Raw genomic sequence first — 16,543 nt, 5'->3', positions numbered from 1 at the left:
TTGTTCCTCTGGTTTGTTTTTCTACCCGTATGCTTTGTCTGATGAGAAATAAGTTGATTATCAAGGGATCCTCTTGTCTCTTACCATTTCTATTTAGAAATACAGTTTCTCTTTCTGTGGACACTGGAAATTTGCACTAGGGGAGAGATTGGATTCCTGAAAGAGCTGATAAAATCTCATCTTCCTTGAAGCTCCTGTGGAGTTCCCACACTCTACAAATCATGGAGAGCATCGCTGTGCAAAGAAGTCTGGGTTTTCATCTTCTGTGGCTGTTGAGCATGCTCTCAGTTTTCCTCCTGTGACTGTGAAGGACAGAAATTTCTCAAAGCTGCAAACCTTTATCCGAAGCTATGAGAAAAACTTCAGACACCACTGTACATGGAGTAGTATACCAGTTGTCAGCCCCAGCAGCGGTAGCCACAGGAAAAGGAAGCAGAGCTGGTCCTACTGGGCAGCAGCCCAGCTCCTTAAGGGTAGCACACAGCAGTGGCTGCACGGGCTACACTATACATGGGTTAGTGCAAATGAGTAAAATATTTCAGTTGCTGATGATTATTTAGAGTCATGACGAAACTGACGGTGATCAGTTTTAAAATTCTTTCCATTATGACCTTGAAATGTGTCAGGAGAAGGCTGCTGGTGAACGTGGTGAACTTTAAGTAGTCGTTTTACTGCTTTTCTCCCTTCCCCTTGTAAGTCTACTTCTTGTAAATGTGGTATTCCTCCTGTCAGCAGCAACAGCTACAGTGTGCTCTATTGACTATGTGTGTCTGTGAGAAGTTCTGCTCCAGAAACCCATCCCTAGCCATGCTCCTGCAGTGAGGCTGTGCTGGTGTACGTGACATTTTATTTTTATCCTCGTTGAAATGTAGCCAGGGTGCTAGGCAGGAATCCACAGATATGTCTTGGAAATGGAAGTGTTTTTCAGTGAGGTTTAATGCACTTTTCTGATTGGGAATTGAAGGTGTCGGTCTCACTTGGATGAGCATTTTATAGATTCTGCTCATTATTGCTGATGCATATGATGAATTTCCTTTGTGCAACACCACTTTTCCTCACAGCACAATACAGCACATCCTGCATAAGGTGGGGTGGAGATTTCTCCAGTACCCTGCTGCTGACTGTTCTTTGGGACTGATGGGTTGAGGAGCAGCGAGTGCCAGCTGCTCCATGAATGGATTGGGTGTCCTCTGTGACTCTCTGGATCAATCCACAGTCATGTGGGAACAGCATCCTCAATGTGGGCTCAGTTCTTTTTTCTAGTGTGTCTTTGAGGTGAGGGCTTCTGCTACAAATAAAACACTGATGTTCTCACTGAGCAACTGGGAGAGATTAACTGGTGTATGCAGAGGGAAAGGAGCTGGAACTGTGATAGTAAATGATTTGAATGAGAATTTGAAGGAGATGGAGGCAAGCGATACAATGAGTTGTCATGTTTCAAAAGGCAATTTCTGGTTTAGAGAAATCTCCATCAAGAGAAATATTCCTCAAAGAAGGGGAAGGGAGAGATTGCTCTGCAATGTCTGTGAATTAATGTATGGTGTAGCCAACAAGTGAAATATACAGTAACACAGCTTTGATGAAAGTGTTCTGCTTCTGGAGGAAAAAGGTATTGCAAGCAGGTGCTGAAAGCAGCATACTACATTGCTCCCTGCATGGGCACCCTGTGCATCGTCAGATGTTTGCAGGACTAGTGACTCCTGTGCACCTGCATCTCTTTCGTAAGAGTGGAATTTCATTGAAGTTATTACAGGAGTCAACAGTGCAAGTGCAGAGCCAAAAAGATGGTCTGTGTTACAGAGGCTTGCTTGTTACAGAGGATGTGTGAACATCCCTTGCATTAACATGAGATCAAAACAATGCTACTTTGAGAGACTGGCCTGGAGTAGGGTATCACGCTATTCTGTGGGCAGTCTGCCCTACCTGGATACTGTTGTATGGTCTGAAGTAAGCTTCGAGTCTCTTCTCCCTGTATGCTGTGGCAGATCTGAATTAGCACTCTGAATTTTCACTCTTTGGTTGTTTCTTTCATCTCATTCCAGTTCTGACATTCTTCCCTGGCCTACCCATGCCAGAGAGATTGTTTTCTTAAGTTCCTGGTGAGGTTTACTACATTTGGACAGCATTGGAGTTGCTTTCTGGCATCTGAGCCTCGAGATGCTGTGGGGAATATTAGGGCCATCCTCACACAGAGGGATGTGCTGCAGTCAGGGACTCCCTGCTGTCAGCTTTGTCCTCCAGAGATGTCCTCTGAGCTCTCATAGAGGCACCCATCTCACAGGGGACACATCTTGATTACTACTGTGCTTCACTATGAAGTATCACTGATGACTTATTTAAACAAACAAACCAGTAAAAGCATTGATTAGTAAGCTGTGTCTTGCAGGCAGTGAAAACTGAAGGGTAAATGATCTTGCAGAGATATTTACTGTGTTGTTAAACCACATGCAAATATGGTATATAAAAAGGCTATGGAGCCAGTAGGTCAGGTCTTTATAGCATTGATTTCTCTGCTTATTTCAAAGTGGATAAGAAAGCTTCTTGACCTAAGTGACATACGGAGTTGTCCTGGTTTGGTGGATGAGACCTGTGCTTTATCACACAGCAGTATTTTGAGTGCAGCAGCATCTGTTTAAAATATTATTTGGCATGTGTAAGGTAACTGGTGCTAGAGAATATGATACATACAGCTCTTCATTAACAAAGCTCTCGGACTACTTTATAGATAGCATTGACAGGTTTGTTACAGAGGTGGGCATAACCCCAATTAACCTTTCTAGCTGTGGTTAATTTGGCTGAGAGTAGATTTATTTTCTATGAATTCTTTTCTGTCTTTGTAAGACCAGCATTCTGGGGAGTACAGCTTTCATTCATAGTAAACAGAATGGCTCTACTGAATGCAATATAGATTGTAAAGGCATCTTCCAGTGTGAAGAACAGTTAGGAAAATATCCTGTTGTCAGGCTGCAATATAGACTGACTTGTTTGCTACTGTCTCTCTCAGCAACTTCTCCTATAGTTCTGCTAACAGGAATATCAGAATTTAAGTCCAAATAGTAAGAGCAGCATAATGCAATCTGTAAGGAATGAAAGGAAAGTTTTATTCATCTTATGCTGTTGGGGTTGTTGGTATGTGTTGATGCTGACTTTACTCTTTCAAGACTGTGCAGAACCTTTCCTCAGAAGGGTTCTTCATTTCTTCAAACAAGAAATTTTCTCTCTTTGTTATGTGCATATGGAAAATCCAGACTATGGACACCTTATTCTTGCATAATGGCACACTTAAGAAATAAGATACTGCATGTTTGTTTGCTCTTTGGACTGTTTTCTCTTCTCAGAGATCTGCAGAAATGTTCTCTACCTGGAGTTAATGAGCCATTGCACTTACTGTTACAAACAATAGTGCTGATATTCTGCAAGTTTGTAACTCCATTGATAACGTTGTTTCAGGTTGAATATTAGGAAACATTCTTCTCAAAAAGAGCGGTGATGCAGTGTTACAGGCTGCTCAGGAAGATAGTGCAGTCCCTTCCCTGGAGGTGTTCCAGAACCATGGAGATGCGGCACTGAGGGGCACGGTCAGTGGGCATGGTGAGGATGGGTTGGTGGTTGGACTTGGGTCTTAGAGCTCTTTCCCTATCCTAATGATTCTATGTTTCTATGAAATGTATTGATGTGATACTTGGGTATGTGATTTAGTGGGCATGATAGGGATGGGTTGGTGAATGGACTTGGGGATCTTAGAGGTCTTTTCCAACCTTTAAGATTCTTTCTGACTGCCATTGGTTCAGAGGTGGAACTTAGTCAAGCAGTGTTTGTTGAGTAGTGACCCCAAATTGGTAGTTCTCCCAGGGAGAACTTCAGAACAGCTACAAGTCACCTCTGCAAAATATAAGACTTCACCATCAGCATGTCACAATGTTAGTAAGGCATCATGGGGGCAGCCAATTAGTGATAAAAACAAATTTTGTAAAAATGAAAATCCTCACAGAAGAGAGGAGGTACTACAGAGGTGAGACACATTTGTGAAATATTCAGGTTGCAGTCAGTACACTCTAAAAATGCAAACATAGTAATCAGAGGAGAATCAGACAAGAGAAGAAGCACTCTGTGTTTTGTAGTTAGTTCTCTTTGCAGCTGCAGTTTGTTTTGAGTAAATTGTGAGGGAGAAATGACTGTGTGCAAAACCTTCATTCATTGGGGGGGGGAGGAGGGGGGGAAGAAGAGGTGTGTGAGCCTTATAAACAGGATTACTGCTGGTCTGAGTAGTCCGTGAGCCATATAAATCCTGGTTTGTGAGTTAATATGTCATCTTGCATAATAGCTGTGAGCCTGGACAGTGTTGGTTGTTTTCTTAGACCTGATGTGCTTTGTTGCTTATCTTACAGTGCAGTTTCACCTCTAAATCTAATTCCAGTGTTGCTTCCCTTCTGTGGACACAGCTGCAGGTCCCTTGCCAAGCCTCATGCACATTTTTACATCTGTCTGTTTTTCCTTTAGACCTGTATTTAAATTTTCTCAGTTATGATCTCTGTGCACTTGCAACATTCTTTTCTTCAAGATTGTGTAGTATTGTAATATAAATAGAATATAATGATGATTTAAGTGATAACACAAAAGATGATTTAGCAGTACTGATTACAGTGTGACTCTTCTCAGCTCATCTTTAAGTACCCGTACATTAACATGATAAGAATGATTAATCATATTCACATGCCAACACACTAACCAAGACTAAAGATAGTTCTGGCTGACATTCTGTGTTAAACTCATCTGCTAAGCAATGTTGAGAACAGCTGCAGAAAATCAGAAACCATTTGTGTATCTTATGTAGCCTACTTTTTTCCCCTCTTCCAACTTTGGTAAAATTAAATGTAGCAAATTCAATTAATGTTATAATATGACTAGATAAGGTGAGCCTCGTAGGTCGTGCTGGAGCTATAATTGTAGGCTCCACATAAACTTGAATGCCTGGAAATGAGACCAGTTGAGAAGTTTCCATTCTGTGGTCCCCTACACATCATCTGAAGATGCTCTGGCATGAAATAAATGCTTTGGTAATTCTGTGGAGAAGGTGATGTTGCTGTTCCAAATGTTTTGCTGGGCACTGTTCCCAGGTCAGCCTGGGAAGACTGATGCAAAGCTTGTATGCAGAACTGGATACGTTGGGAACAGCCCTGTTGTCATCATGTTTAGGTTTGCTCCTATCCCTCCATGTGCAGTAACAGAAATGCTACATCAATAGCAATGCAACTTTCAATCAATTTGCGTTGTAAAAGAGATGATGGCAGCCCACAATGCAAAACAGATTCATTCTGTGCTTGTTGAGAGGTTTTTGCTTTGCCTCGATGAATGCAAACAAAGCCTTTGTCAGATTTTCGTTTTGTGTCTCATGATACCACTCAGCATCACAGTTCTCTGACAGTTCCAGCAGCAGATAATGAGCAGCAGGAGTCAGTGGAATGATGGATGTTATGGCTGGTGGAGGGGAGGCTCTAGGCTGGCACTTGCAGGCTGTATGCACCCCCAGACATACCTTTTTGTGTGAGGTTTTGGTAGAAAAGATGAACACGATACAAATCCAAAATATTTCACTTCCATGAGACTGCAGTCTCAGGTAGGAATACAGAACTTAAATTTCCAATGAAGTTGGTTTGCCTCATGCCAGTATAAAAACAAGCTCAAAACCCTCCCCAGACGCATTTCAGAATATTTTAAAATGTGCTGAATGGGTTCAAATTCCTTGTGCTCCACACAAGGGGATAAGTAGTTTGCTTCAGTATGGGGAGCATCACAAATCAGTTATGCTGGGTGCTGAAATCATGGCAAACACAAATGTGTGTATATTTTACATGTCTGCTCTGCCAAGCTTGTTCCATTTGAGTTTAATTTTTTCAGTGCTTCTGGAGGTGTAAAATCACTGGGGCAGAACTTAACGCTGCTCACTGAATATTCTTTTGTTGGAAGATTGTAACTTCAACTGTGAATTACAAAGGCATGCTGCCTGCAGATCAAATGTTGCTGTAAATTAGCCCAAGACTGTGAGAAGGAACTGAAATGAGCCACAGTTTTGGAGTGGCATTGACTCTACTGAATTTTAAGTCTCAATAATCTGTTGAAATGTTTCTCTCTTCTATTTCAGGGAATAAATTAAATTTAAATTCTGCAGCATGGGGCACAATCTATGTATGTGAGCAAAAGCAAAGACAGCTGATGTGAAGTATTTGTTCTGATGCTTATTTACTGAAGACAGAACCCTGTGACTCAAGGCAACAGGAAGGAGTCACAGAAAGGAAATCAGGACATTTTTCTTGCTGTTTTTCTGTTTAATCGTGGAATCATTAAGGCTGGAAAAGATCACTAAGATCACAAAGCCCAACCAACAACCCATCCCCACTATGTCCTCTGACCATGTCTCTCAGTATGACATCTCCACAGTTCCTGAAAACCCCAAAGACAGTGACTTCACCACCTCCCTGGACAGCCCATGCCACTGCATCACCACTCTTTCTGAGAAAAAATGTTTCCTATCATCCAATGTGAATATCTCCTGGCATAAGTTGGGGCCATTCCCTCTTGTCCTTAAATAACCGATGTTTATGCAGATTCAATTTCAGTTTAGGAAAATGGCAGAATCTTTTCACTTCTGTTGTGCTACTGTATGTAATGTACTTATGGGAAATTGATAAAGGGATCTGAATGCTTCCCTTTGTCTAAAGCTGCTGAATGCAAACGAGGGATGAAGTGCTTTTATAATGTCACGTCTCACCAGCTGCCTGCTGCAGTCCATTTGTTGGGCACAGTAGTCATCCCAGAGGACAAAAGACTCCCCAGAAGAGCATGGAATCTAACGTAATTCGTGCATCCATTTGATTGCACAGCAACCCAACCTCTTTCTATTCACATTTTTTTATAAATGTAAATTATACCAAAGATAATCTGTAATTCTTGCTGTAGGAGGAGAAAGCAGACAATAGCCTGGGAGGTGGATGAACTGTGCACATTATTACAAAGGATTTATTTAATGTGAGGTATGGAAAATGTGCTCCAGTGTGCTGGAAGCTGGAAACCATGCAAAGTAAATTCATACTCTAAATTCAAATGATTTTCCTGCACAGTGAATTGTTTTTGTGTTGCAGCCGCTTTGTGACATGGTGTTTTGTTGTAGCTGCTGCTACTTTGGAATGGAGAAGTGGTCTAGTACCAGATCTGGAGATTGGTGGCTCTGCCTGTGGTGGGGTGACTGGAACTTGATCTTTGGGTCCCTTCCAACCCAAGCCATTCAATGATTTAAGATGCAACAGTAAGCAGACTCTCAGCTGTGTAATTCCTCATGTGTGATGCAAATCACAGAGTCATAGAAACTAAGCTTTTTGGGGGGAAGAGGTGAGAGATGATAATATTTTTAGTTGTGTAGCTGCTGTATTAATATTTAAATGCAAACCAAGGAGGGCACTAAGCATTCTGACTTTGCAGACAATTGAAACAACATCTCATGCTTTCAGCAGAGAGATTGACCAAGAGGTATACCAAGGTCTCTTTCAATGGAGAGCGATTCTATGCTGCTTCTCTGAGTGACTGTGAGGTGCAGATTGGGCAGATGGGTTCAATGGCCAGATAAACTATGCTTTTTATGTTATGATTATAAACACTGCTGTTGCAGTTCACCAAGTTATCCATAATCCTAATCATACCAACTTTGCTATGGAATTATGAAGAGTCTAATAGAGCTTAACATCAAATAAGTAAAAGTGTTGCACAATACTGTTTTGTTTTTGTAATTTTTTTTCTCTTAAATCAACAATGCTATTAGCTGTTTTCTCTAAATGAAGCTTTCATGGAAATTGCAGTTCTCTGTACTGTAGTGCCACCAAATGAAGGTGTTCTGAAACAGGACTAATGGCTGGATCAAAGTACCATGGCCTTTCATGTCATTTCTTCCTGAGTTACAGTTCCAGTTTTGCCTGGGGTATATACTTGTTTTATTCTTACCCTTCACTGATGGAGTAATTGACTTGTGCAACAAAGCAATATGGTAAGATGGAGATCCAGTTGCCTACAGTTTGAAGTATTAAAAACTTATTCCCAGCTACTAGAGCTTGGTGTATGTAACTTAAAATATATTAATTTTATTCATACTGCTTAAGATAGAGAGTACTGAAGTATTTTTCTTTGCCTATTCCATCGAATGTATGGCGTTGTTAAGTTGCACTGTGCCAAGGCTGTCACTGGAGACAAATTCAACTGAATTTGAATTAGGTTTTGTCGTTGTGCTCTGACTTAGGAGTGTATTAAAAATAGCGTTGATGTGATTTGTTATATACCTTCACACATTTTACCACTGACATTTATCCAAGGAAGAACCTTTTATTGATTTTTGGACCGAAATAGAGGAATAGAGGAAAACAGGTTTCTGAGAGGGAAGAATTATTTATTCAGCTGTGGTGTAGTGGATACTTCAGTTGTTTTCTGTAATTTTTCCAGTAAGGAAAGAACAGATCAAAGTGACAGTATTGGGTGGGGGGGAAGGTGGAATTTGCAGCTAACAAACTTGCTTTTACCATTACGGCAAAGCTGGTTTGTTTGTTTTTACTTCATGGTGGGCAAGTAATGGGCATTTCATTGTGCTCATCTCTTTCTGATTAGATTTTCTTCATTTTTGGCTGACAACAGTAGCTGTGCTCTTGCACAATGATTGCTGGAGGTTCATCTTGTGCTGTTTCAGAGCTGCTTCCAATACCAAAGTCCAATTTCATGCCTCTGAAAGTGGCAAGATTTTTTTTCTATTTGAATTTGTCTCACAGAATGGAGACATTCATCTCTGAATGAAAAGACAGTACAAGAGACTGCAAGATCGTTTAACCTGCTGTAAGACCTTACAGCAGCAGGTTAAATGATAAAACTAAGTGCTTAGGTGGTTGTCCTGGCTTTGAAAGCTACTGCATGGGTATTTACACCAGCTATTGTCAAGTGTGGAAATTTAACTTGTAAACATTGGCAAGAGAGCAACTAAGGAACTGGCAGAGAGGGCAGACAAAGCTCAGCTGTTTCTGTCCTCTGCCTATTGGCCATAATCACTGAAGAATCCAGCTTATCAGTTCCCTATCTTTGCAGTTTGAATGCTCTTTTTATTTTCTCTCTTTCTTGCTTTTTTTTTTTTCCCCATAAATATCTCCTCCAGCAGTCCTCTCAGTGCTATTTTAAAATTCTGTACCCGTTTGCTTTCTCTTCCAGGAGTTCAGTTGTAGAAATGCTCGCATGATTCTTGTGAATTTTCAGATGCTGTTTTAGCAAGCTGTTTCTGCTGGTATTTAGCCTTAATAATTACTTTATTCACACCATTGCTTTCCCCTGTTACTTCAAGAATAATTAAAAGAGAGCACAGACAACAGAAAAAAACTAAACATTTCTTACTAGATGCAGGCTTGTTCTCTGTTATGGATCCACTTGGAAATTTCAGTTCTTGTTGCGTCAGGTCCTGACGCTTTTTGCCAAGCAGTTGGTGCAATTCAAACTGATACTGAAAGCTCTCTGTTGCTGTGCTTGAAATTACATATGAGCAAAAAATTAAGTTCTGTAAAAGTTGCTGATGACCCTGCAGAATTTGTGTTGAAAACTAATTTGATAGGATATTCAGGCAGCTGCATCCCAGTCATAACTGGCAGCAATGATAAGAAATGGTTAAACAACGTGCAGCCTTTCCTCCTTGACACAGCACACCAGCGCAACAGAAACATGTCCAAAATGTGATGGCGATGGGGATCAGAAATTGCTGCTCTCTCCTTATATAAATCATGATGCTGTAGGACTTCGGTCAAGTCTCCAGTATTTCATAGGTTCAGGGCACCTAGATGCTAAGTAGAAAGTGTAGTGTACTGACAACATTCTGTCACTTTTTTACTGTTTTCTGTGTTATTTTTACAGAAGTGAACTGCCAAATTTCAGGGAAGTTAAAACCATAGTTTAGGGAGTGGGATCCCAAGGGCATTCCTCACTGATCAACCAGTGATGAGACTGTCTATTTTCAAATGAGAGAGAGGGGGATTCCAGTGCTGGAAATGGATGAAATGAGTCAAACTCCATTTTCAAAACAGGAAACATTAATTATTCAGCGGTGTTCAGTTTTGAACATCGCTATTTCTCAGCAAGGTTTTCTGTGACAGCTGCAATGATACATTGCCCCCTTTAGCTGATGTGGAACAAGATATGTATGGATATATTTAAATCACATTAACTGTTGATGAAATTTCATTAATTTTTAGCTTGTTCTCTTTCTCTTCATGAATGATATTCAATGAGATCACAGCAAATAAATCCAGTCTATTGTAGTATGAGTATAAAGCCATGTCCCTGTGAAGGTATAGGGAGCAGTCAATGTGCCCATGACACACGTGGTCTATCTGTTTGGTAATGCCAAATAATGAGAAAATGATGGGCTTGGTTCTTTATATGAATATATCATTTCCATGTATTGCTAAGATTATCACATTGGATGGGGCTGGAAATGATTTCTAGCTTATTGGTTGGAGTTGTTCTGTAATTCTGTTGAAGTCTTTCTGCTTGCAGCTATGCCTTGCCATGTGTTAATCCAGCCATGTTTTATGCAAGCAATTCTGTGGATGATCTCTTCAGCTGGAGTTGATTTGTTTAAATTGGATATTAGTAATTTTTTTTCCACATGAGGATGTTTACAAAATTGCAGTGTGAGGAAATTGTTACCTTCCCTGTACTGTAGGACATGAACATTTCTAACAGAACAGCCTTAGGGAAGTGGAAGTTGGTAAGGAAAGCACCGGGCTGGGATGAGCACTTTATTTGTGAACACTATCAGCACTAGTTTAAATGCATCCAACAGCTGCAGCATCTCACTTCAAGGTCCCAATTATGTCTCTGGTTGCTGTGTTTGACCCAAAGGCTTTGACTTTTTGTGCGGTGAGAACCCTGCCCACATGGCTGTTCTGAGGCAAGTGGTACCACCGTGAATTGGCTCCTTGGTCTCTCTGAATTAAGAAACTGTATGGAAATGTCGTAAGGCTCCAAGTGGGTTTTTCAGATTTGTCACAGGAAGACTTAAATATGCTTTGACAGGTCAAGGTTGATGTCCACTGGGAAGAAGGAAGTTGCCTCTTAATGAGGAGACATGAAGTAGCCATGGAGGGAGGCTCCCTGAAGAGTACCTGTGATGCTTTTTTGAGACCCAAGATCTTGTGAAGAATGGGTGAGAAGAGAAGCTGATAGACAACACAGCATGTGCTGAGATGCTCCTAGGACCATATAGCAAAGTCAGCACTTTACAGACCTACAGCAAGCAGAAGATCTTGTATGATCCAGAAGCTAGTTAATGTCAACTAAATCCAGCGTGGGGATGAAAAAATGCTGGCAAGGCCAAAAGGCTAGGAGCCAGACTGCCCAAAACCATTCATCAACATCACATAGCTGTCAGAAGAGGAAGGAGCTCAGGGAACAGCAGGAAGGTTCAGCTCAGGGAGGACATGTGGGAGAGCTGGAACTGCTGTTGTCCTTCTACTTTGCTTTGTTTGCTGTCATCATCCTGCTTCCTCTCTGCTCTCAGCTATTATACCAATATTATTGATTTAATCCCATCACTTTTCCAAGAGTTTTGGAATAATAGTGAGTTATTCCTCTTTAGAAAGAAGCAATCCTTCTCCAGAAGAGATGGGTGTGGTAGAAAAATGAAAAGGGAAAGTTTCTGGCTGAATGTTAGGCATATCACAGGCCCACTTGCTTTGGAAGAGGAGCTGTTGGCAGGAGAGCAGTCAGAAGACACGTTCTACTGGCATGTGTGTGTGTTCATTGTGAAGAAAGATGAAGATGCTTGCCTTTGGTGAAGGGAAGATGTGTGACTCCGAAAGCAAAGATGCTGCCTTTATTCTATGAGAACTTCTCTTTGGATTTTAGGAGAAAGCAGGTCTTTCAGCAAGCCTCTGCTGTTGTCATGTGATATGTTTTGTCTATGTATATCTAAAAGAAGTAAAATTAAGTAAAATAAAAGTTTGGCTTTTTGTTATTAGTAGGTAGTCACCTCCAACCTATTTTTTATCCTTGGTCTGAGTAAGCTAAAGTATAGGGAAGTAAGATCAAAGCAAACTTCCGAGCTGGCAAATTCACAAAACCAACCTATCTCATGTTTCAAGTACAGGCAGTCACTTCCTTAAATGTGCCCTCTTCAACTTCCATCCTACATTTTTAGTGCCTCCTTTGGATTTTTTTGAAACTAGATCATGGTACTTTTTCTGCTGAGAGCTGAATGCCCTTACAGGTTCTGACATACAACCAATTTGATCCCAATGAATATGTGAGATATTATGGTGTTGATGATTCACAGACATATTTTCTCCCTGTTCTGCTGCTGTGATCTCTAGCTACTCAGCTTCATTCCAGCTGTGGTTGTCTCAAGATGTCTTGTAGCATCAACACTGTTCAGTTCAACCTCCTTGGATAATTTTGCTCAAGGCAGAAAACATGAAGAGTCAAAAGTAGGGCTGTAGAGATACTGGGTACTCATGCTCTCACCAAACAACACTCAGATCCCAGCATGCAGCACATGTGGTTGTTTCTAAGTAGCTTCTTGCGTGATATTTGCTTTGTGCTGTGCATATCCCAGCATCACACCTTGATTTGCTTTACTTTGCCTCATCTGATATGTGGGCAAGGTATGATCAAGGGTAGTTAAAATGTGAATGTATTTTTGTGTTAAGAAACTAGAAGTTACATGTGAATACATACAAAACATCAAAGGAAATTTTCTTGAAGTTCCATGTACAAAGACATTCACTGTGGAGAACTCAAGTCTCTTTTGCTCTGGGTGTGCAGTCTTACAACCCAAACATGAGTTATTCTCATTCTTGGCCATGTGAGCCATTAGATCTACCTTGTGTACAGAGGAACGTGATTATCAATCCATGCTGACGAAACATATCATATTTCTATTATTTTTACAGCAGTAGCTGCATGCAGGGACAACATAATAAATAGTTAAACGTCTTCTAGCTCATAAATGTTACCAGTTTATTACTCTGTTCTGGATTACTATTGTCATTCTGGTGGGAAGCAGAGGGGCCATGTATGAGTCATAATGTATATGCAGGGCAGAATTCATCCTCTCAGCAGAACTTTACAGTAGATTCAGTGAGGAACTGGATTTCCCTCCCTTATTTTCTTCGCTTTCCGTTGTTAGACTGTGTGGAATATGGTGTGTTTTGACTAATGACATCTCAGTTATTGATTATTGGAGCAGTGTTGTACATCCAGCCAACGGGATTTCATGGAGCATATATCTACAGTGTGGGACTGTGATTATCTACTGGCTTTCCACAAGTCACTGAGCATATGACTCATGTTAAAAGCTTTTTTCTTAATTATTTCTTATTAAAAAAAAAAAGTATGTTTCTTCCTCTTGCTCTAACACAAACCCTCTGTGGGATGTGAGGCTCCAGCAGTGACTCACTGGGCAATGAGGCAGCAGTCTCAGACACTGTAATGTGAAGCAGAAAGGTCTTGTGCTTGCTTTCATAACAGTGTTATTCATTCATTCATTAAAAATTAAACACACAGGATACATGATGTTTTCAAGTTTGCAGATATCGGTGAATACTTTCTTGTTGTTTCTTAACTTTTTGAGAGTTGAAGTTGCTCCAGTGGTTTTGATCTTTGTTTTGTTTTATTTGGGAGTATCTACTGTTACAGTTAGCTATAATTCCTATAACAGAGCAGTGTATGTCAGAGGGGCCCTACAGATGGGGATTCAGTTTCAGAATTATGTCTTAATGGAGTAATGGATGTATTTTTAGCTACTGTAATGAGTTTATATTTGTAAGAAATTTGTGACTTCTATATTATTCATCTCTTTTTCACTAGAAGTTGCTGGTTTCCAATTGTGATTTTAAAGTGGGGTTGTTTTTTATTTTTTGAAGTGGAAAATCAATATGCTCCAATGGCTTGTGATGTAGCTCCCTGATAACATCTCTGTACATTATTTCCCATGTGAGAATGCAACATTGAAAGCTTTGATTGGTCAGAGCTGAGTGCGATGCTATGGAATTTAAAATGTTTGAAGAGCTATGATGTGTTACATAGTTTTGTCTAGGCCAGTATATGGCCTCGTTGGCCACTATCAGGTGCTGTGATAGTGTACAACAGTGGGCTGAGCACATAGTGGCAGACAGTAGGCTGGGATTGTCTTGAATTTGAGGTGATAGTTTTGAGGTAAATAGATTCAGAAGGCATATTGTGTGAATTTGTCTCAGTGTATAAAAACTGAAGTTGATTCAGACTTCCACAGCACTTTGAGGCAGGAAGCTTTACAGTCTCAAGAAACAGAAGGTGAAGAACTATTTCCTTATAGTAATACTAAGCTGGTGCTTGACAATTTAATTTGATGCCAGACTGTGTCCACTTTAAAATGAAAAAAGAAATGTTCTGCTTCTTGCTGCTGCTGTGCCACTTGTTTGGTGGATCTCCAGCATAGGCTCTGTTAGTTCTCTTACTAAAAAAGATCTGTCCATGCCATTGTTTAGTCTCTGCTTTGGAGCATTGTTTCTGCTCTTTTCTGCATCTTTCCAAGTTGTAAGATGTTAAGATGAGGAGCAGAACTACGTGTACTGTTCATGAAGGGTAGACCGTGAACTTACTCAGAGAAATAATTATTTTCTCTGTCTTCTCTGATTTTCCTAGTAACTGGCAACTTAGAGATTGTTCCTTTCTTCCCCACAACACTATTTCTCACTCCTGTACTGTATACAACCTGCTGACTTGAATTTGGTGAGACTATAGGAACATACAAGTGACAAGAGAAAATTTGGGCTAGCGGTTTCTGTTACTCTAAAACTCTTCCTGACGTAAGCAAGCCCCGTTGGAAGCTGTTGCATTGGTGAGTGTTAGAATGACATTAAAGCTCATTCCCAACAGTGTTCTAAGCAATTTGTGCTTTTCAAGAGCTGGGTAGTAACTGAGGGTGGCTTCATGACCCAAATGCACATCTAACTGTTCTGTACTGGTATGTTAGCAAGCATACAAATTTATATGTTTAATTTCTTTTCAATTGTAGGTATTTATGAGCCGCCATTTGTTGTACTATTGTGGTGAACCTACCCTGGATGTGAAGATTGCCTTTTGTCAGGTGTGTGTTCCTTACAGGTAAAACAAGGTACAGTATACACTTGTACTTTATTTTTACATTTATGCTAATAGAAAAAAAAAGTTAATGTCTGTAGCAAATTGAGAGTAACTAGCTGTAAGAATTAGAGTAAACATAAAAAGCAGAAAAATGCATCACTGAAAATTTCTATTTAATTTGATTGTCATCGTTTGCTCTTAATGATTTTTGCTTGCCCAAATATCTGTTGATGTGATGAGAACAAAAAAGTCTTGGCTGTTCTTCCCACAAACTTAATGATGAGACATTCTTCATCCAAAATAACTGCACCTATATAAATGCTTTCACGGAAATATGTGAATTAGATTTATTTTATCTTACCATCTCTTTATGTGAGACAGAGGTTTTTACATTGTAATCAATGAATACAATTTTCTGTCCATTAGTCTGCATTTGCTGGGAGTATGGAAAAAGTAATTGAATTGGTGCGAGATTTGTACTGTCCTCAGTTGAACAAAATATACTGTGCAGGTTGTGGGGTCATGAGACTGTGCTATAGCCAATTCTGCACTTGATATCAGCCTTGAAATTGTTCCGTCACAGTGCTTTAAAATCTACAGAGCTCAAACTAACTTTGAGCTGAAGAAAACTGTGTATTTTTATGCCCAATTTTTGGTTCTGATGGTTAGATTAAGTTAGTTAACATACATAGATGTCAAATCACTGAATGTGTTTTTTCCAATATGAATTCAAGGTGACTTTTTAGTTGACTTCTTATGAAACATTTTGTGTTTGAATTATTTCTTGTTTTTTGTTTTTGGTGGTGATGTTGTTGCTTTGAGATGGAACCCATTATTGGACTTTCTGAGGGAGATTAGGGAACAGTCTTCATTTTTGGAGAGGTGAGAACAGTGTTGTGTTCCTGAAAATGGAATTGTGGTAAACACCAGTACTCCCTTTTATGTTACTTACATCCTAGTGTCAAAGACAGTGAAGAGCTGAAGGCTGTGAGCTGTATGTAAGCAGTTAATGTGAAACAGTGACGTGTATCGGAAATCTTGCTGTCTGTTTTTATAACTCAGTAGTGCCAAATATTGGTTCTGCTGGGAAGGCTACCTCTGAACTTTCAAAATCTTCAGCACTCAGTTGGATCTAGGCTATTTACTTTGGAAAACTGCTTAACAGCCTTCTATGTCCTTTCTTACCTGCTATTCTCTGTCTGCATGTGATTTTCTAACTTGTTGAATTCTACCCCTTTATTTTTGGCTCAGTTTGGATAATTGGATCTGTGGACTGCACAAACAGCCTGAAGTACCCTCCTCCTCAATGAAAATGTTTATATATAACTTATACATTATGTATCTTTCAGACCAGGCAGAAAGAATTTTGGAAGAAGAAAGGATTTTTTTTTCTCCCCCCCCCCCACAA

The 16,543-nt window shown here is 40.1% G+C and overlaps 1 protein-coding gene across 15 annotated transcripts in view; it reads left to right on the top strand.

Moving 5' to 3' along the window:
- Positions 1-16,543, top strand: part of MAPK10 (mitogen-activated protein kinase 10) — a 113,901-nt gene that overhangs the window by 51,969 nt on the left and 45,389 nt on the right. For 7 of the 15 annotated variants that reach the window (XM_048940959.1, XM_048940972.1, XM_048940957.1 and 4 more), the window contains one exon: positions 15,068-15,139. In XM_048940959.1, the coding sequence (XP_048796916.1) occupies positions 15,074-15,139 (66 nt within the window). In that variant the 5' untranslated portion in view covers positions 15,068-15,073. Of the gene's footprint in view, positions 1-14,694; positions 14,891-15,067; positions 15,167-16,543 lie in introns of all 15 variants that reach the window. The other 8 variants (XM_048940969.1, XM_048940968.1, XM_048940964.1 and 5 more) reach the window with 4 other exon arrangements.

Source organism: Lagopus muta, chromosome 4 (assembly GCF_023343835.1).
Source record: "Lagopus muta isolate bLagMut1 chromosome 4, bLagMut1 primary, whole genome shotgun sequence".
NCBI lineage: Eukaryota > Metazoa > Chordata > Aves > Galliformes > Phasianidae > Lagopus > Lagopus muta.
Note: the sequence above shows the minus strand (reverse complement) of the source record. Positions and strands in the feature narration are given on the sequence as shown.